Source organism: Bos taurus, chromosome 17 (genome assembly GCF_002263795.3).
Source record: "Bos taurus isolate L1 Dominette 01449 registration number 42190680 breed Hereford chromosome 17, ARS-UCD2.0, whole genome shotgun sequence".
NCBI classification, from domain to species: Eukaryota; Metazoa; Chordata; class Mammalia; order Artiodactyla; family Bovidae; genus Bos; species Bos taurus.
Window position 1 is genome coordinate 14,497,784 of NC_037344.1, and position 22,110 is coordinate 14,519,893.

The 22,110-nt window shown below is 43.2% G+C and overlaps 1 protein-coding gene across 8 annotated transcripts in view; it reads right to left on the bottom strand.

Moving 5' to 3' along the window:
• The window catches only part of GAB1 (GRB2 associated binding protein 1), a 127,380-nt gene that overhangs the window by 75,970 nt on the left and 29,300 nt on the right, over window positions 1-22,110 (bottom strand). Inside the window, exon 1 of one of the 8 annotated variants that reach the window (XM_059876117.1) lies at window positions 6,459-14,185. The exons of 6 other annotated variants lie outside the window; for them this stretch is intronic. In XM_059876117.1, the coding sequence (XP_059732100.1) occupies window positions 6,459-6,602 (144 nt within the window). In that variant the 5' untranslated portion in view covers window positions 6,603-14,185. Of the gene's footprint in view, window positions 1-6,458; window positions 14,186-22,110 lie in introns of those variants that run through there. One more of the 8 variants, XM_059876119.1, reaches the window with a different exon arrangement.

A 22,110-nucleotide genomic window follows, 5' to 3' on the forward strand; every position in this document is an offset into this window, starting at 1 on the left:
GAAAAGAAAAAAAGGACTGTCATGGCTCCAGCTAACAAATCATTGCCCCAAGTTTCACACTAATGGTCATATGATCCCTCAAGTGCTGCTTCTCAGACACAGTCTCTTCTTTTATAAAGTCAACGAATCACCAGAAAGGCCTGGGCCAAGCAAGCTCCAGTACTTTTTAAATGACGGAATCTCTTAACAGAGGAAAACAGGACTTTGAGAGAAATATTTCAGGAAAAGTGAAGGTAGGGAGGCTCAGGAAAATGTCTGATAAAATTCCATTGCCTTTCCAAAACAATAAAAACATCGTTTCCCAAGCCCCTAGCACAAAAGCAGAACAGAAAATAAAAGCGTGTTCTCGAGCAACATGATATGTGAGAAAAACACATTTTCACTCACTATTTCAACGAATATTTTCCCCACAGGGCTACATTACTTACAGAGAAAGAAAAAGGCAATATAGACTGAACAGTCCCCAAAAGTCACATCTCTTTATATATACACACACTCCAGACATATACGGCTTCATGGAGAACTTTTACCTGCCTTCAATAAACTGAAGAGAAGATTTTCAACCATAAAACAACAATGGAGAAAGATGTACAGAAAATCAGCGTTAGTCTGTCTAAATTGAAAACAAGTAAAATGACCACTAAAAGAAGAGATAGAGGTTTGTAGGGTAAGAGGGAAAAAAAAGAATACTAAGATACTACATAAGATTCTGGTCCATCAGCATCAGTTACGAAGAAGATGGCAAACGCACCTTTCGTGCCTAGGACAGCTTCGCCGTACCTCTGATATCCATTATCCTATTCAGGACCAGCCCAGGAAAGTAATATACGCCCTCAGAAACACTGGCCTGGCCGGCACCCAAGTCAGTGACTTCAACTGCTCCACATTAATAACAAAAGCTGTACAGAGTGGACAGGCAGAGAGAGATGAAAGACCAGAGCAGACTTCTAAGAGCAAATCTATCTGCTGTGCAAGTTGCTGGCCAAGCCCTGCTCCTCCTTGATGGAAAATAATCTGCTCTCTTTGTAAAGCCTACAGTCATTTCATGCAACGGTTTTAAAGTCTGCATGACACTCTAAGAACAACAACAAAAGATTTTCATGGTAACAGACTGCATGGACTTGTAACATACCAGAAACTGTTGTGTGCACCGCACACAAATTAGCACATGAGATTTCTCTGACATAAGTGCTACTAGCCTTAGTTTACAGATCTGAGAACTGAGGCGCTGAAATGATGAGTGACTTTCCCGAAGATCACAGGGCTAGTCCAGTTGAACTCAGGCCCTTAGGCTCTGGTTGGCCAATGACTTAACCATGACACCAGGCTACCCTGTGCTAAATCCTGCTGGTGCCTCCAGCCCTCTGGACCTCCCAGGGATCCCCAACCTCTGGGATCTAAGAATGGCTGATGATCTGAGGTGGAGTTAGTGTAATAATAATAAAGTTCACAATAAACATAAAGTGTTTGAGTCATCCTGAAACTATCCTCCCCCTCCCTGGTCTATGGAAAAATTGTGTCTTCCACGAAACCAGCCCCTGGTGCCAAAAAAGGTTGGAGACCGCTGAGCTCTCAGATACTGCTACTCCACAGGCTGCAATTGTGTTGCTACTTTCTGGCTGCTCCAGGGGCTGGAGGGGAAAGGCAGAGAGCTACCTTCCACGGAGGGCCCTAATTTATGTCAGCCCCTTCAGAAAAGAGGAAAGTTCTCTTCTATCCTATGAGTGGCTCAGATGGTAAAGAACCTGCCTGCAAAGCAGGAGACCCAGGTTCGATCCCTGCGTTGTGAAGATCCCCAGGAGAAAGCAATGGCAACCCACTCCAGTATTCTTGCCTGGAGAATCCCATGGACAGAGGAGCCTGGCAGGCTACAGCCCGTGGGGTTGCAAAGAGTTGGACATGACCGAGTGACCAAGCACACACACACACATGCACACACATATCCTATGATCTCAGCACTGTTACTGTAATTCCCATTGTACAGATGAAAATCATATTCTGAGGTTAAGTATCCTGCATGAGGCTAGTGAGAAGCAGTGCTGGCATCTGAACCTAAATCTGTTTTTACCTGCTCTGTGTTCTCGCCACTACAGAAGGCATCTCCTGCCTCAGTCACAGATTCATCCCTTAACTGGGGGAGGCAACCAACAGCCACAGGTGAACGCCCTGATTTTAGCTAATTGTTTCACAAATGAATGCTGCCTGGACGATCAGGAGGAACACCGAGGGGAAAAAAGGGCAGTAAAAGTCGAACACAGCAGCCCCAAAAAAAAAAAAAAACCTCTTACACTGCAGAAAATACCAATTAATTAGCAGAAAGCACATTTTCTGTGTACATACTCAGCACTGCTGCAGAATAAATTATCAATGTACAGAACTGGATATTTCTGGTGCACATAACCTCTGCCAATCATATTACATTTTAAACACACTGGAGGAACTCGCTACGGAAAAGAATTCTGTGATCAAATGCCTCTGTAAAGTCAAAAACTTTTTTACATTCTCTAAGTCAGGGGTCCCCAACCTCCAGGATCTAATGCCTGATGATCTGAGGCGGAGCTGATGTCATAATAATAGAAATAAAGTGCACCAGAAATGTAACATCCTTGTACTATCTGCAAACCAGCCCCCTCCCCCAACCCGTGGAAAAAAGTGTCCTCCACGAAACTGGTCCCTGGTGCCCAAAAGGCAGGGAACCGCTGCTCTAAATCTCTGAATATTCAAAAGCAGGCATATTCTATTTTACTAATGAGGTGTACAGTAATCCAAATTATTTTTTATTCTGCCTTAAAATGGAAGAAATGGACCATTATACATTTCCCCACTTTTTCCAGCCGTGGTTCTCTAAAGTTCAAGTTGCCAATCACACAGCAGCAGATAAATTAAGATCTATATCTTAGCTAAGAGTTTCTTGAAATGAAAAGAATAAAAGGGATCAAAAGATTGATGATTAAAAGTAGTAGGAGACTGTGACTCACAAAATGTACAGATATAAAGGCTTCAGATTTCGATATCCTCACTTTATGGATAAGAAAACTAAGGCCCAAGAAGTAAATGATCTTTTCTAAATTTTCACTAGAATCAGTAGGAGAAACACTAATATCCAATTCAGTGGCGCTGCGTGGTCCAGAATGGGCTCCCTTACTGATGTGAGATAATACAGCATTGCAAGCTCTAAAAGAGCAGAAACTGTGTCATGTGTCTGGTTTCTGCAGCTCCTACAAGCTGTTTTGCTTAATAAATAGTAGTAATTCTGTCTACAGTGGGAGAAGGAAATCAGAGGTGGTATGGTAGGCTACCTGCTACTTCATCTCTGATCTTTATAGACTGTTAGGCAGATGCTGGGATTTCAGCGAGCAGCTGGGCACATGAGTGCCAATCTTGCACAGAGAAGAGAGAGGGTGTGTGAGCGTGCTAATAAGTTGTTTCAGTTGTGTCCAACCCTTTGTGACCCCATGGACTGAAGCTCGTATGGCTCCTCTGTCCATGGGATTTTCTAGGCAAGAGTACTGTTGTGGGTTGCCATGCTCTTCTCCAGGGGATCTTCCCTACCCAGGGAGACCCAGATGTAGTGCCTTAAGGACATCCTTTGAAAGGGCTCAAGATCTGAAGCCATGAAACACCCGTACATAGGTTTACTTGTTCAGCTCAAGGTTTCTCTGCTCCTGATCTCTGACTGCTTCCAACATTAGATGTTATTCTGTGTAGGTCTGAAATTTATAACTTTGACACGAATAACAATATTTTACTAAGCCCCTTTTAATGTGCCTCTTTGGTGGGGTACTGTGACTTTTACACATTACAAATAGCCCCACCTGACCTGGCCAAGTGAATGAGGTGGGGAATAGGAAAGACTGGCTTTGCAAGGGCCACTGAGCCCCCATTTCCTTTCCTAATACCACTTCCCCCAGAAAAGCTCCTTGGGTGGGGGATGAGGCCCACAGCACTTGGAGTTTTACCCCTAGCATCAGAGTCTAGGACCAGGTTTGTACCATTAAAAATACATTCACCAGGCTGTGGTCCCTCTGGACAGGCCACCCCTGTTTGGTGTCCAGCGAAGCTTTGAGCAGAAGGGGGCCCCTCGCGCAAGCTGGTCAGCTGCAGGGGCTGCCGACACTGCAGAGCTGGTCTGAGTCCAGAGGCACGGGTCACAGAGAGGCCAGGGCCACTGGGAGGCCAGCCTGGAGTGGGAGCCCGGCTATGTAACCTGAAACTTGAGAAGGTGATTAAGAAAGACATACTCAGACAAGGAGAGAACGGGAGCGGTTTGAAGCCTGAGAAAATTGAGAGCATGAGAGAGTGACTACTTAGGAAATTCCAACCAAACGTCTCAGAAAGCAAATGCTATTGTCTCCCAAAGAAATTAAAAGAATGTCTACTTTTTGTGTCTGTGAGCTATCTGGGATCTCATTCGTCATTAAACATCAGAAGTGTTGCTATCAATACAAGGGTGTCAGGAAAAAGAAACAGCCTGGTCACAGGACTCTCACAGGTAAAGAACAGCCAAACTTACACTGTGTCTCTGTATGTTAACAGAACTGTACAGTTTACAAATCACCTTCCTAGGCACTTTCTGCTCTGATCCCTTCTGGTCTCTACAACTACTTCACGACATTTGAATAAACCGAAGTCCGAGAGGCTGACTTACTGCTCTGCTGCTGCTGCTGCTAAGTCGCTTCAGTTGTGTCCGACTATGCGACCCCAAAGACGGCAGCCCACCAGGCTACCCCATCCCTGGGATTCTCCAGGCAAGAACACTGGAGTGGGTTGCCATTTCCTTCTCCAGTGCATGAAAGTGAAAAGTGAAAGTGAAGTCGCTCAGTCGTGTCCGACTCCTAGCGACCCCATGGACTGCAGCCTACCAGGCTCCTCCGTCCATGGGATTTTCCAGGCAAGAGTACTGGAGTGGGGTGGCATTGCCTTCTCCCACTTACTGCTCTAAGAGGTTCAGACTGCTATGGAAAAGGTCTTTAGGTTCACCTGGGGCTCTTCCACCATGCCAAGTCTCTTTAGAACTACTTTTCCTCAAAACTTACCTTTGAAAAGAAAGAAAATAAACGTATTCTTATGCATTAATTTTTTTTCCCCAGTTTTAATGTCTAGCACTGAAACAGGCTGGAGGTTGAAAATCATTAAACAGCATTTGTTTTTTTAATTTATCTTACTGAAGTATAGCTCATCTACAAAGTTGTGTTAATTTCTGCTCTAAAGCAAAGTAAGTTACACATACATCGATATTCTTTTCCATATTTCTTTCCATTATGGTTTATTACAAACTACTGAATATAGTTCCCTGTGGTATACACTAGGACTTTGCTGTTTATCTACTCTATATAGAAGAGTTTGCACCACTTATCCCCAAACTCCTAATCCTTTGCTTCCCCACTTCCCCTCCCCCTGACAACCACAAGTCTATGCTCTATATTTAAACAGTGTTTTGATACACTGCACAGCACTGTCCCTTTACTGCAAAGCGTGTTAGCGTATGATGGGTTAACTAAGCTTCGAGGGCTAGTCTGGAAACTTCAGCATCACACATACTATCCTATTGTTTCTATGGGAAGTTCTGTTCCAAGTTCCAGTCACCTGACTTAAAATAAAAGAGAGCTTTTGGAGCATATGAACACAGACTAAAAATAATCACCCCTGCAAACTAAAGGCATTTTCTTGGATTTAATTTTTCTTTTCCATTTCATTTAAATGTATACAAGCATACACAGAGCCTGTTCTCATGGAGCATCATGTCCGGTATGAAAAGCTAAGAATTTCAGCAGAAGAAATTTCACCAAATACTCCCACATGTGACAGTGTGGATTACATAAAGAAGTGGGAAAGTCCCCTTCTACCCTAGAACTGTGCCAAGACATCTGACATGCGCATATCTGCCAGGAGTCTACAGTTGGAATCCATGTTTTAGATAAATCAGCATAATAGTATAATGATCCAAAAAGTTCAGAAAGGACTTCTTGCCAGGAGAACTGCTTTACAGCCTCTCAAAAGATCTGTTCTGAGAAACATGTCTCCCTGACAAGGATTTCAAATGCTAAAAGCAGAAGGGTAAGTTTCCAGTGCTGAGTTTTCAACAAACGACCCAACATATTACATGGTTGGAAGTTCTCTCATCAAGAATCGAGGTGCCGATTTAAGAAGATTTTTTACAAGTCCGGCATATATAAAAAGATACATCGGAACAGGGTTGGGACCACTGGGTCTTTTCAAGGACACAGATAACCAGAACATTGGGATAAATTCCACGAACCGGTTCTCCTGATGCTTTTTGATTCTTTAAAGACGGATTTATCCACGATTTTTCAGAAAAGTTTCTGCTGCGTGGGTTCAGACGTGGATTATGCTTAAAGCAAACCGAAACCACAAGAAAGTGCAATCAGGTGGAATCTAAACATAACACTCTCAACCAAAAGTTCAGGCAGCCATCTGTCACTTGCTTTTCCCCCTACCTCAGACGGGAGGGAAGGTGTGGACCCATGCCTCAGGATCCTGCCACTTCTTCTGCCCTCACTCAGGACAGTCCTTCCAGCAGAATCTTGAAAAAGACAGACCAAGAATGATAGGGATCGAAACAAAAGGCGGCTTACACGCATGAGAAACTCTGAATTGCCCAATTTCGGTCCCCATGCGTCTCAGTCGGCCGATCCTCCATAATTTTTGATGAAGTACAACATAAACTTCTTTAAAGCTGTTTGTAGTCAAAAGGTACAAAGTGTGAGAACTGAACCCTCTTGGTTATTGAGATGAGTCTTAAAATAACCACAGCAGCTAACACTTAATTCAGTGTTCTTGCCTTTCTGTGAGAATTCTCAGTAAGATAGAAAATGCCCTTACAAAACACAACTTAACCTACTGTGGAAATACCTCCTGGGGGAGACCACTGTCTAGCTTATCTAGATCTAAAAGCAATTCACTTTATGAAAAAGCCCAATTACTGTTACTTTAAATATTCTTCTGCTTCTTTTTATATATATGCACTGAAAATGGTCTAATATGAATCCTATACAGCTTCACAGGGCTGTGCCAGAAATCCAGTCATATTCTAGTGGGTTTGCTCTGCTCTTTTTTTAATCTAAAAAATATTCCATAAATACTTTAAGTTATTTTTTGAGTGATGCTAGCCTTTCCATTTTCTGTGATATGAATCTTTATTCAGCTTTCTTATCTATTACCATAAGCTTATGTTTTCTTATGAGTTGCCTGAAAGAAGATACACTTTCATAATCTGTAAACAATCTTAAATAAGCCTCCAGTATAAATCAGTATCATCTCTCACACTTGTATTCTTTTTTTCTATTCACCTATTGCCCTGGGCTACAGTTTTCTCAGGTACAAAATGGTGGTGTGTGTTGGAGTTGGGGTGGGGGGTACGGGGAGAGGCAGGGAAACAAGCTTTATGATTTCGAAGTTCCCTTCCAATTCCAGAGTTTTATTGTTTGCTGGGTTTCTCTGGTCTGCATTTATCCTAGACATGAGCTCCCATAGAGCAGTGGTTCTCGGTGAGGGGAGGTGGGGCAGAGAGGGGACTATTTTGCCCCCCCACCAGATGTTTGGCAATGTCTGCAGATATTTGTTTCAGCTGGGACTGCGGTGTGCTACTGGCATCGAGTGGGTAGACACCAAGGATGCTGCTACCTAAACAACCTACCACGGGCAGGTAGCCCTCCAACCAAGAATCATCTAGGCCAGCTCCATCAACAGTGCTCGAGTTGTAGGGTTACAAACTCGGGGAACTAAATGATCGTCATATTCAGAAAGTTGGGGAAGCCACTTCCTAAAATAGTTACTACCTTTCCTATTCCTAGACAGGAAGTTTGGGTGCTTCACCTCCTAAAAGGGAAGCAGAAGGCAACTGGGCTTATTTCTTCCTTTCTTCCTCGATTTCTCCCTTTCTCCCCCTATTTCTCTCTTCCTCTCATCCAAACCCACAGAATGATCAATGCTACAGGCAGGATGGATAAGCCCTGGTCCCTCCCTACCTTCATCTAGTGAAGGAGGCAGAAAATCAACAGTGGTCAGTGCTCTGGATGTAGCAAGACTTGATATGGCTTGCAAAAGCCCACGGATTCTTTCAAAGACCCATGAGGTATCAAACCTTCATTTAATCAGCAGATTTACCCAGGAGCTTTCAACTGGCAAGTTTTTAAACAGATGAATTCAACTAGAAAAACTCAGTTCCATTGAGAATATGTTTTTTCATCTACCAAAATGATGAGAGTTGTTTCTCAGCCACGAAGAGCAGCTTCATCTTGCTAAAGGAACAGACGACCAAATGCGCCTCCAGGGAAACCAACAGTATTCCAAGAACTGCTGGGTGCTCAGTTCTTCCTGGCGTCTTTTTGTGGGAAAAGGTGAGTAAGGAAGGTCCAAAGGTCAGAGCTGTGACTGTACCATGGGAACCACTGCTTTCTAGGATACTCTGGGAGGTATCCAAGGGAACCATACAATTTTTCTTCCAAACCAAGGCATTTCTGAGTCCTGTGTACCAGGACACAGTGCAAACCAGGATCAGTGTTCACCGAAGCCATGACTGCTATGCTGTGGTGGCTCTTTTGAATGTCTGATGGAAGACGATGCCCACAGGAACCTCGGAATAGTCTTGGGCTCTGAACAAAAGTGTGACTTCCACTTTCTTAGTCAACTAACAATCAGTGATGGGCAAAAGGAAAGGAATATGATATTCAGGATAAAGTTGACACAGTCAAATCTGGAAAATCCAAACATACTCTGTGAATCTAAAGTATAAGATTCCCACCGGTGTGGTCCAGATGAACATAGTCTTTTCTCTGGAGCTTGTGAAAGGCAACAAAAAACTGTGAAACACCTTCAGTCTATCAATTTAGATGGTATACTGATCCTCGTAACATACCGACCCTCCAATAAGCACAGGTGCATTTCTGGTACTTGCAGTCAAGGCAAGCCCTCCACTAAAAGTCATGTGACTTGGCAAGTTTGGTGTGTTTAACCATACTCTGGCCCACTCTGTCCCCTACGAGGCAAGGGACAGTCTCAGTAACTCTCCCCTTTAAAGTCACATGACCAGCAAGGTGGATAGGCTCCTGGGCATTTGAATGAAGCCAAAATGTTCTAGGGCTTCCCAGGTGGCTCAGTGGTAAAGAATCTGCCTGCCAAGCAGGAGACCCAGGCTCGATACCTGGGTCCAGAAGATTCTCTGGAGAAGGCAATGACAACCCACTCCAGCATTCTCGCCTGGGAAATCCCATGGACAGAGGAGCCTGGCAGGCTGCAGACCATGGGATCGCAAGGTCAGACACAACTTAGTGACTAAAATCACCAATCAACTAAGATGTTCTACACTAAAATCTAGAAACTCCCAGAAAACAGGATACCTTATGGTTTGGGAAACAAAAATATTCCCAGGATCAGTAAAGTCAAGTTTGCCTTTCTTCTAACCTATAAACAAGGTAACCTCTTAAGAAAACATGATAATCTTACAGGGAGCTTGTGAATCAAAAACCAAACCATAAACATGTCATAATGCTTTGGGCATGAGAACTAAGACTGCATGTGAGAGCTGCCCCTCCAAGCGGGCCCAGGAGACCCCAGGGAGAGCCAGGAGCAGCAGCAACCCTGGCACCACCACGTCTCCTCCCACTTTCTTTTAAGCTTTATCAGAAGCAAGATTAAAAAAAGCATCATCATCATCATTCTGGGAAAGATGACACAACCTTCACCAAAGTTAGAAGGCTCAATTATTCAACTTCCATTTGACCCCAATGTCCTAGATTTGATCAAGAGAGAGACTTAAAACTGGCAACTGTGGCCCATCCTGAAAAGAGGGAACAGAGGCCACATCTCATCCTTAGGAACCAAGGGAGTCGCTACAGGCAAGCTCACCACACATGAAGGCAGAGGTTCCAGAAATAAAGTGAAAGTGAAAGCGAAGTCACCCAGTTGTGTCTGACTCTTCGCGACCCCATGGACTGCAGCCTACCAGGCTCCTCCGTCTATGGGATTTTCCAGGCAAGAGTACTGGAGTGGGGTGCCATTGCCTTCTCCAATTCTCCAGAAATGAGGACACATACAAAAAAACTAAAGCACAGACAAGCAAGCCTGGTATCAATTCAAATACAATCCTACGGACAGATGTTAAAGACTCGGGGGTAAAAGGGAATAGTGGTAGCTTAGTGTATTGCCAATGTCATGTCAAATTATCCTAATATGTTTTTTTGGTAAGTCTGCCTGGTATGAGAGAGAAATGCCATGAAGAAACTGTCTCTTCATTTTTCAAAAAGGTCTGGATAAAATGAAGGTCTGGATATGTAAGCTGGATGACATAGTTAAGGGCTGTTGTTTAGTCACTCAGTCATGCCACCGCATGGACTGCAGCCCTCCAGACTTCTCTGTCCATGGAATTTTCCAGGCAAGAATACTGGAGTAGATTGCCATTTCCTCCTCCAGGGGATCTTCCTGACCCAGGGATCAAACTCGTGTCTTCTGTGTCTCCTGCTTGGCAGGCAGATTGTTTACTACTGAGCCACTTGGGAAGCCCATCATAGTTAAGGGTAGTGACAATTATTTGAAATACCATCCTCAAAGAATATTAATTATTGAACTGCTGTAACCTGAAGGAATGGCCTTGTGTCATTATTCTTTTTTAACGGAATGCTTATATTAATCACTTAGAAGAACTCTGAGACAATGCTTATCAATTTTGTAGATGGCACGAAGTCAGATGAAAGATAATATTCCAAAGAATCTGAATGTAGAAGACTGAATGGACAGCAATGAGATGACATTTTCATAGAGACAGATAAGAGCCCCGCATTTGAGTATAATATCAGTTGCACCAAAAGAAAGGCTGGAGACTTAACAGTATTGTAACAGTGAGAGTCAGAAGTAACACAGTTGTTTAAAAAGAAAAGCAAATTCAATCCATGGCTGCATTACAAAAATTAAATAACCAGATCAAGGGGAGAGAGTCTACTAGGTGACACCCAAGTTAAACCACATCTAGAGAAGGGAGGTAAACCCTGAGAGCAGTTTTTCAAGAGGAAATTGATTATCTAGAGAAAGCCCAGGATGGTTAAGAGTACAGAAATCATACCATCTGAGAAACTGTTGACAAAACTGGGGAGGTCTGGCCTAAAGAACACTCTCTGGGGGATATGATGGCTTTCTTCAAGTACTGAAAGGCTATTCTGGGAGCACAGGGAACTATATTCAATAGCCTGTGATAAACCACAATGGAAAAGAATATGAAGAAAAAAATATATATGTATAACTGAGTCACTTTGCTGTACAATAGAAATTAACACAACACTGTAAATCAATTATACTTGAATTAAAAAAAAAAAAAGACTTATCCTGGGGACATCCCCTGAAAGAATTCAGGTTTGCCAATGACCTTCTAGAATGTAAATGCAACACTCCAGGTCCAGGGGGCCAATCAGAAAGCAAAGGAAACACCACCTCTGTGTTGTACACTCTGTTGACACAGCCTAAGATGGAATGGGGCTTTTTGGCAACAGCTGACTCACAATGATTTAGGCTTCTCATGTGAACCAAGTGAACAGCGTTCAGTCTCAGCAGTTAGCACCACTGGTGGGTCGCCACATTATACATTTCTGTGCTCAGCGTCCACTTCAATCCACTAGAATGTAAGTTTCACGAATGCAGGAGGACTTCTGTGCTGTTCACAGCTGAATATCCCACACCTAGAACAAGTCCTGGCCCCTAGTGGACATTCAGTTAATACATACTGAATAAATGAAGGACCGTTAAACAACCACCAACAAAAAAGCTATAACGGGGACAAAAGATAAAGGGCAAGACAGTAGCCTGCTTCCATGCAGCTCCACAAGAGTGAACAAACAACCACTCTAAGTTACAGGAAGGAATTTTCAATCCAAGAAAAACCTCCCTAATCATTAGGACTGTTCCACAACAGAACAAGCTGCTCCTTCAAGTAAGGTTTTGTCCTCTATAACTGCAAGTATCACACTAGATGTCTATTCGTCTACTAAACTAGATGAATAGGAAGTCTGCATGTTCTCAATGCCTGAACTGGGTAACCTCAAATACTTCTTCCGAGATCAGACGAGATTGGGTGCCTTCCCGCTGATATGGCTGGAGACCTCAAATACTTCTGAGACTTGATGATTCTTCATAGAAACAAGTTACACGGCATCGGTGAGGATGACTGGGATGTCCCCTGTAACATCTGGGCTGGACAATTTCCAGCCACTCCACTAGATCCACCCTCCACCTGGTCCTGTCCTGCTCTGAGCTGGGGGACACGAACTTTAAGACTACATCCTGTGTCACGGCTGGTTCTCTGGCTTTCGGGTGAGTTTGGGCTGGTTCTCTGGCTTTCGGATGAGTTTGGTTAATGGGGATAAGAGAGAGAGAAGTCGGAGGGCAAGGGACTGAACCTCTGGCTGCAGGCCTATGTGTCCCTTGACCAGAGACCTCAGCTCCTGCAAGGCATCCATCTCGACACAGCCAACCCCCCTGGGGTTTGGGAATATTCCTTCCTCTTTCTTCTTCAGGTACAGGCACTGGCCCTTGCCCAACACTCCTAGTCATCCTTATATGCTCGCTCTTTGGGTAAGCAGTGTTTTGATTCAGTGTACCTCAGATTATCCAACTGGAGTGTGCCACTTGCTTCCCACCAAGCCCTGACCCATGTACCAGCTAGGTGGGGACTCACCCAGTGTCTGTCTGAATGCTCCCAGGGACCAGCAGGTTCTGGAGGGCTCTGGTGCCCAGCTCTAATTGTCAGACATGCCTCTTTTCTATTCAGCCAACTCCATCATTCTCCTTCATTCATTTTAGTGCTGCTATGATAACACTAGGCTTTTCACGGCTTTGAATCCAGCTTTCAAAACCAGTCACGACACCGAGAAGGCAGTGCTGCCTGCAACAGTTTATAGCCTGTCTCATGTCTCAGCAGAACCGCTTAAGCAGTTCGATTTCCTGTGCATTCTGTAATAGCAGCTTCCCCGTTTAGCAAGCACTCTGGCTTCACAATCAATCATTCCTTCAGAAAAAGGAAGCCATGGCAGGTTGTCACACAGCAGTATCAAACTTTGGACACCAACAGCCGTTAACAGGAAATCATGTATATATTATGTTCTTCCTCCAAAAACGAGTTTATGAAAACGAGCAAACATCACCAAACTTCTCTTCTTCATCTCTTTTTATGGAGGCTGCCTTTCTGTGGGAACTAGAATAATAGAATGTTTTCACCCTACGTTGCTTTTATCTTGTAAAGAATGTATCCAGTAGGGAAATAGTGTATTTTCTTACTGCCAACAGAGTAGTACAAAATGAATGAAAATATTTTGTGAGAACCAGTACTTCTTTTCACGGCCCAGTGTCACAGCAAGGATTAAGCAAACAAAACATCAGGTGGGAAAACAGCACATAAACCTAGATGGATGTAGACAAAAGGAGATAAAGACTGCTTTTTAAGTTATTAAACAAAGAGGAGCAAAATCTTGAGAACTGCCCAAAATAGGAAGAAAAACCTCCATAGGAATCTACTGCCAAAAACGATGACTTGCATTTCATAATTATTTTTAATTGTACGTATTTATAGAAATGTGGCATCTGTGGCAACTTCTGGATGTTCATTGGAAGGACTGATGCTGAAGCTGAAACTCCAATACTTTGGCCACCTCCTGTGAAGAGCTGACTCATTGGAAAAGACCCTGATGCTGGGAGGGATTGGGGGGCAGGAGGAGAAGGGGACGACAGAGGATGAGATGGCTGGATGGCATCACCGACTCAATGGATATGGCTTTGGGTAAACTCTGGGAGTTGGTGATGGACAGGGAGGCCTGGCGTGCTGCGATTCATGGGGTCGCAAAGAGTCAGACACAACTGAGTGACTGAACTGAACTGAACTAAAGACAGGTAGAAATGGAGAAGATAAAAATGAAAGCCATAGGACTTCTCTGGTGGTACAGTGGATGGGAATCCACCTGCCACTGCAGGAGACATGGGATCAATCCCTGGTCAGGGAAGATTCCACAGGCAGTGCAGCAACTAAGCCCCTGAGCCTCAACTATTGAAGCCCGTGCGTAGAGCCTACGCCCAACAACAAAGATCCAGCACAGTCAAAAATAAACAAATAAAAGAAGTATAAGATTTATATGAAGAAAATATGAAAAAAAATTTACAAAATACAAGCCTTAAAAAAAAAAAAGAAAGCCTTAAAACTTTCATTATAATTCCTCCTGCAACAAGTTTTCAAACTGCTCAAATGTCTAAGTTTTGGACAATCATAGGATGATGGGGTAGCATCATCTATTCCAAAAATAGTACAGTCCTATTTCGGGGCGGGGGGACCACCGTTATAGAAAAAACAGAAGCTAAGTGAATCCTACTTACTTCCAACAGCGTGCAGCTGTCCTGTTCTGCCTGGGGCTCCCTTTCTCTGACCTTTGACCGTGTAAAGTAATTGGCACTACAATATGACATTCTTTGCCACACTGGCAGGAACCTCTGTTTCATCTTTTTTTTTTCCTTCAAAAAAACAGGACCTACCAGTAACGTCTTTCTTCCTGTTCAAAGTCCTGTGGATGGAACTGAAAACACCAGTCTAGAAGCAGAGTCCCTCCCCTGTTACACCCGAGGGGAGCCTCTGTCAATGGCCTCATCATCAGAACTTAGATCCTCCTCAGAATTGGCTCAGTCGGTTAAGAATCCACCTGCAAAGCAGGAGACCCAGGTTCGATCCCTGGGTTGGGAAGATCCCCTGGAGAAGGAATGGCCACCCACTCCAGTATTCTTGCCTGGAGAATTCCACGGACAGAAGCGCCTGGCAGGCTACAGTCCATGGGGTCGCAGAGAGTCATACAGGACTGAGCCACTAAACCACCACCACTTCAGAATTTGCAGCTCAACCCCTGATGTAATGTCAGTCTAAACATAGCTTCAAAAAAGCTGAAAGACGTGCCCTCAAGCCCTTGCACTTAGGGGGAAATTTATGACAGCCTGTTTTATTGAGGCTGCAGTGGTAACTGGTTCCTAGAACTTACTCCTCTGGGAGGGAAGAGAAAAAAAGCAAACACTTAAGGACATATCCAAATAGGACACATCTAATATCAAAGTGAAAAGCAACTGCTCTGGGCCTCTCCAGTAAAGAGACACGCTCCAGACATTTTCCTCATTGGACCAACATCTCACTCTTGCTCTCTCCCATTTTAGTTTGGGGCTTCTAAGTATATGTATAAACTATAGAATTTCCTTTCTAGAGACAGTGAAGATTTCCCCAGTCCTGCTACCAGACCCTGGATTCAGTCCAACAAACACATATTGAGTTCCAGTTATGTGCTAGACACTGGGTCACTGTGCTAATAATGAGAATACAGGTTTTTCCAAAAATGTAGGTATCCTCCTTAATTCCTGGTTCAGTTCTTTGGCATCCTGACTAGAAAGAGTAATTATCAATTATGGCCTTAGTCTTAGGACACTCAGGTGATCTCCAATGATTTCCTTCACTAATTTAAAAACTGGTATCAGTCGCTCAGCCGTGTCCAACTCTTTGTAAGCCCATAGACTGCAGCCCACCAGGATCCTCTGTCTTTGGAATTCTCCAGGCAAGAATACTGGAGTGGGTTACTGGGATCTTCCCAATCCAGGGATTGAACTCGGGTCTCCTGCACCGCAGGCAGATTCTTTACCATCTGAGCTACCAGGGAAGCCCATATTTACTGACTTTTGGCTATTTGCAAGGCTATTGCTAACAGCAACAGAAATGTTCCTGTCTCAGGCACTAAAATTTGAAAGGAAGGAAAGTGTAACCATGGGGGTCGCCAAGAGTCGGACACAACTGAGCGACTAAACTGAAGTAACCAAAAGCACAAGCTGAAACCATGGCACAAAGAACTGTGACAATCTGAAGGAAGAGAGACTACTTACCACTCAAGGGATCAAGGAAAAAACAATTCTAACAGGAAGTAGCATTTTTTTTTTCATTTATTTTTTAATTGGAGGAAAATGGCTTTACAATGGTGTGTTGGTTTCTGCCATGTAACAACACAAATCAGCCATAATTATACATATATCACCTTCCTCTTGAGCCCCTGTCCTCCTTCCATCCCACCCCTCTAAGTCATCACAGAGTGCCAAGCTGGGCTCCCTGTGTTAGACAGCAACTTCTCACCAGCTATCTATTTTACACATGGCAGTGTCTGAAACTGCCCCCTGACCCGGCAACCCCACTACTGGGAATATACCTGCTGCTGCTGCTGCTACTGTGTCGCTTCAGTCGTGTCCGACTCTGTGCGACACCAGAGACGGCAGCCCACCAGGCTCCCCCGTCCCTGGGATTCTCCAGGCAAGAACACTGGAGTGGGTTGCCATTTCCTTCTCCAATGCATCAAAGTGAAAAAATAAAGTGAAGTCGCTCAGTCCTGTCTGACTCCTAGCAACCCCATGGACTGCAGCCCACCAGGCTCCTCTGTCTATGGGATTTTCCAGGCAAGAGTACTGGAGTGGGGTGCCATCGCCTTCTCCAGGGAATATACCTGAGAAAACCATAACTGAAAAAGACGCATGTACCCCAATGTCCACAGCAGCACTATTTACAACAGCTAGAACATGGAGTCAACCTAGATGTCCAACAACAGACGAACAGGTAAAGAAGGTGTGATACAATGGAATATTACTCAGACAGAAAAGGAATGAATTTGAGTCCGTTTTAATGAGGTGGATGAACATAGAACCTGTTACACAGAATGAAGTTAAGTCAGAAAGAGAAAAATACTGTATATTAATGCATATGTATGGAATCTAGAAAACGGTAGTAATGAACCTATGTGCAGGGGAGGTATGGAGATGCAGACATCAAGGACAGACTTCTGGACACAAGGAAGTAGCACTGGAGCCAGTCTTCAAACCAAGAAACAGCACAGTGAAAACCCAGCCAGGAAAAGGGTGGGATGTGAACAGAGGGAGGGAAGAGAAAACAGCCTTGGGTAATTGCAGAGGGTCTAGAGGATCACAAAATTTTTAATTAAAAAGTAAATTTATTCCACTTTGGATAAAGCAGTTGTGATATAGCTATACAATGGAAGATCACTTGGCAATAACAAGCCGTAATGTTCTGATACATGCCAACAACAGGGATGAACTTTATAAACATTAGGCCAAGTGAAAGAAGCCAGATACTACAAGAGGCCACACAGTATATAATTCCATTATATGTAACAGCCAGAATAGGCAAATCCATATAGATAGAAAGTAGATTAGTGGTTGCCTGGGGAGATGGGAATTACTGATAATGTTATGGGATTTCTTTTTTTTTTAAAGTGATGAAAATGTTCTGGAGTCAGATAGTGGTGACGGATGTATAGCTCTGTGAATCTACTAAAACCCAGTGAACTGCACACTTACATGAAAGGGTGAACTTTATAGTATGTGACTTATACCTCAATAGAGCTGTTATAGAAAATAAAATCAATTCATTTAACATTTATGTTTATATAGAATTCAACGCCTAGGCTAGTGCCCTATACGTATTTTTCACTTTGACGTACGTATTAATGATGCACAGAGGAATACCATATACTTATATAACACAAAACATAATAGCAGGTTAAAATTTTTAAGTAAGGTTCACTGTCTTAAAACTTTCCTAGAAGAAATGAATCTATCTTAACTTTCCCAATCAGGTGCATTTCGGGTATTAAAAAATAAATGACAAAATAAGTTATGCAAAGCTTTTTAACATTTGAGCACCAAGTAGTTAGTGTAAGAGATCAGTGTCCTTTATATGGCATCAGCTTTAATTTTCGAATGCCATTTTTATTGAAACTCAGGGCTGTATTCCATCATATGTTTTCTTAGACCATATAAAAAAGACCAATCATAAACTTTCAGATGCCAGTTTTGTGTGTGTTGATGGTTCAGTTTTTTTGTTCTTAATTATAGAAAGTAGCCTGATATTAGTATTTAATTTTTTTATAATTTTTATTGCTTTTCGGTGACACTGTGCAGCATGTGGGATCTTTGTTGCCCAACTGGGGATCAAACCCACATCCCCTGTGGTGGAAGCACGGAGTCTTAACCACTTAACTTAACCACTCTTAACCACTGGACTTTCCAGGGAAGTCCCTAATATTTAATTCATTCTGTCTTCCTCTGAGAAAGATTCAAAAACTTTAGAAAGCTACTGATAACAGTTTCCTCTTCTGGGTCATACGTACCATTAATTTTCTGATTTTGTGCCTTGCGACATACTCAATGAACTTAGGAGAAGACAAATTTGACTCATCACGAGCACTGCTGCTGCTACTGCTAAGTCACTTCAGTCATGTCCGACTCTGTGTGACCCCACAGACGGCAGCCCACCAGGCTCCCCCGTCCCTGGGATTCTCCAGGCAAGAACACTGGAGTGGGTTGCCATTTCCTTCTCCAATGCATGAAAGTGAAAAGTGAAAGTGAAGTCGCTCAGTCGTGTCCGACCCTCAGCGACCCCATAGACTGCAGCCAACCAGGCTCCTCCATCCATGGGATTTTCCAGGTAGGAGTACTGGAGTGGGGTGCCATTGCCTTCTCCGCATCACGAGCTCAAGTCTAGCTAAATGTCCATTTTATAAGTAAAAGGAAATGAAAGTGAAAAAGATAATACAGAAGCACATAAAATGATAAAAAGCTTACCAATTTTGCACGATGGCATGTACTTATGGAAGGCACAGATGGAAGGACAATGTCTCACAATGTGCCAACTTGGAGACTGAAGGGGACTGAACTTCTGAGCCCGACCGTGGCGCCAGTGACAGATTACTCGCTGTGTGCCTGTTACATGCCAGTTGTCAAGAAAAGCATTTCCCTCACCTCCAAGTTGGTCCATTACTCTGCAATAATCTGACTTTCTCCTGCAAGGGGAACTTTAGTTAGAAGCAATCTTCCAATAAACTGGCAGAAGGGTCTCTACCTTTAATTTCTATAATGGTGAAAGAATAATAAGTATTGATTAAACCAGGTTAACATGTGTCCAGTTTAATAATTCAAGGTTCTTGCCCATGTTAGTAACGATCTCTTTTTGTCAGTAGGAACAGTGGGATGTATACCTGCATGAATTAACATTCTGTATTAAACAGAACAGCAAAGAAAACTGAAAGGCTTACAGAAGCAAAGTGCTGAATAATCGATGAACTGTTCTATCACTAAAACTGAACCCTCCGCAAATGTGCGTTTTCAATTTCTCATATAACTATGGGGACCAGATTCTAGCTAAATATTGATTTTTACATTAAGAGAAACTGCCAAAATGATGAATAAGAAACCAACAAGGCAAGGAAATATGTAATTTGTTAGTAGTTATTGTAGAGACAAAAAAAATAACGCTCTAAACTGTACTTATAAATTCAAGTTTAAGCACTAAGTCAGGGATTATCCCGTAACCCTGATCACTAAATGGAATTCCTGAAGTAAGACACAGTACCTGTTACTCTCCAGATCCTGAGAGAAAACAGTCTTGAATCCACTTGCCAGAAACAGTTAATATATTACTTGAATTATAAAATTTAATTAAAAATAAGAGATCCAGCAACAAAGAAGTTTGTGGTTCAAATCATTTGAAACTACCTACCAGGTAACTTTTCCAAGTGTTAAGGCAGGCCAAGACTATTTCCACACAGCCCAATTATTTTTTACTCCAGAGAGTTCCAAGTAATTTTTACAAATATCTGTAGAATTTTTTATATAAACACCCAGATGTCCCACATTCCAGTTCCCAGAAACTAGATTCCATTCAAGTATTTATTAAGATGTGTGGGTAAATGACTTGGGGAAAGAAGGACATCGCGTTGAAATATTTTCACTTATCTGAAGAGATGCTGTGTTGTATGCATGCCTAAGTGTGTGCGATGGTGACAGTGGAGGAGGAATACATACTTGCTGTAAAAATTCTGAAATTTACAGGAGAGCATTTTAAGAACATATGTTAAACCTGAGACCCATACATATTATCCTTGAGAAATATGAATAGTTTCAAAATGAAGCCCCACTGCTCTATTTTTATGTCAATTTGATGATGCATCCAGCTTCATTCTTTTCATGATAAAACGGTGGAATAGAAATAAACAGCTTGGGACTTCCCTGGTGGTCCAGTGGCTAAGACTCCACATTCCCAATGCAGGGGGCCCAGCTGGATCCCTGGTCAGGGAACTAGATCCCATATGCTGCAACTAAGACACACACACTGCAATGAAGACCCAGAGCAGCCACATAAAGAAATAAATAAAAATATTTAAAGTAAATCAATGGTCTACTCCTGAATTTTTCATTCTCAACAACAAAGACAAATTCAAAATGACTTAAAAGCTATAACATGAATGTCATTATGCTTTCTCCATTATTAATTACAAAAACATTTTATAACAGAATCATGGGTGACAAGGAAAATGGGCAAATGAATATAGCAATTCAAAACTACAGAATTACTGAATATCAGGGCTGGAAGTGGAAGGGCAATTCCTATTTAAATGGAAACCTGACTGTGAACTCACCAGGGGACAGCCCCTGTTTGATTCACCTGTGTGTCCTTCTTAAAAAGCTCAGCATGTGCCAGGCGCTCTAAATACATTTGAAACCAACTATCATGTTTGTTGGATGAAGGAAATCCATTTTAATGTAGTCGTTTATCCTCTCAGACGGAAAGACTTCTGGCTCTGCTCCTCCTACAAAGAAATGGCTTATTGTTCATTTATATATTAGTAATGCAAGGAGATCCAACCAGGAGATCAGCCCTGGGATTTCTTTGGAAGGACTGATGCTAAAGCTGAAACTCCAGTACTTTGGCCACCTCATGCGAAGAGTTGACTCATTGGAAAAGACTCTGATGCTGGGAGGGCTTGGGGGCAGGAGGAGAAGGGGACGACAGAGGATGAGATGGCTGGATGGCATCACCGACTCAATGCACATGAGTTTGAGTGAGGCCTGGCGTGCTGTGATTCATGGGGTCGCAAGGAGTCGGACACGACTGAGCGACTGAACTGAACTGAATGAATAAAAGCCTGAACACGAGATCATGCAATGATAGTCCTCCACTAATGGAAAGGGTGTAATTCAAAAGTTTGTATGTAAGTAGCTTCACTTGAGCTCAGAATGCATTTTCCCATAGAAACAAGTGGTGAATAATGGCTCATGTCTCTGGCCAGCCCACAAAAACTTCCTTAAGTATACAGTTCCAACAGACTGACCACTGTGCAAAAAAACGTGCCATGGGAAAGTGTCCAGCAGCCCTCTGTGGGAACCATCCTGCCGCTGCCTGGAAGGCAGGCTCCTTCAAGATCAGGGGGGACTTCCCCAGCAGTCCTGTGGTTAAGACTCTGCCTTCCAATGCAAGGGGCACAGGTTCGATCCCTGGTTGGGGAACTAAGACCCCACATGACATGGGTGTGGTCAAAAATAAAAAGAAAAGATTAGCAATGTGGGGATGAGCAAGAACTCAGACCAGGGCAAAGTTGTCAGGAATGACAGAGAGAAATGATGGTTTACTCTCCCCCGCCACCCCAAACTCGCCTTCTGTCCTTCATTCAGCCACTAAGCATGCATATCTGGAGCATCTTCTGTAGGTCCGGCACTGTGAGAGAGCCCTGGGTGACATAGCAGAGACCAAAATCCACAGGTTTTTATCCTTTCAGAGCTTATAGTCTCATAGGGAAGACAGACACTGAAGGATCAGAAAGGCGAACAGGGCAAGGCTGAGTGGGGAGCAGGGAGAGATCTGGAGCAGAGAGAGCCGAAAAGGAAGAGCATTTAGCAACATGAGGTATCATTTCCTCTTTGAGCTTCCACCTGCACTCATTTCCTTACCAGGGTGGAGGAGATGAAGGACAGTAACGAACAACTGAAAAGATGATGCAGTGGCGTTGCTCCTGGCTGACAAGGTTCCGCTAAGCTAGGTTCTCAGCTTTCCCAAGGAAACTGTGAGCTTCCTAAGGGCCTGAAGAAACTTTTTTTTCCTGATGAAATCAGCCAGAGGTTTTTGTTGCTTACACCTGAAGATCCTGTCTGATATACCAAGTCACGTGACGTTTTATTACTTTGGGTCAAAGGCCACTGTAAGATTTACAGAGCAAACAAATACAGTGAGATCCTACCAGTAAGCCAGGCAATCAG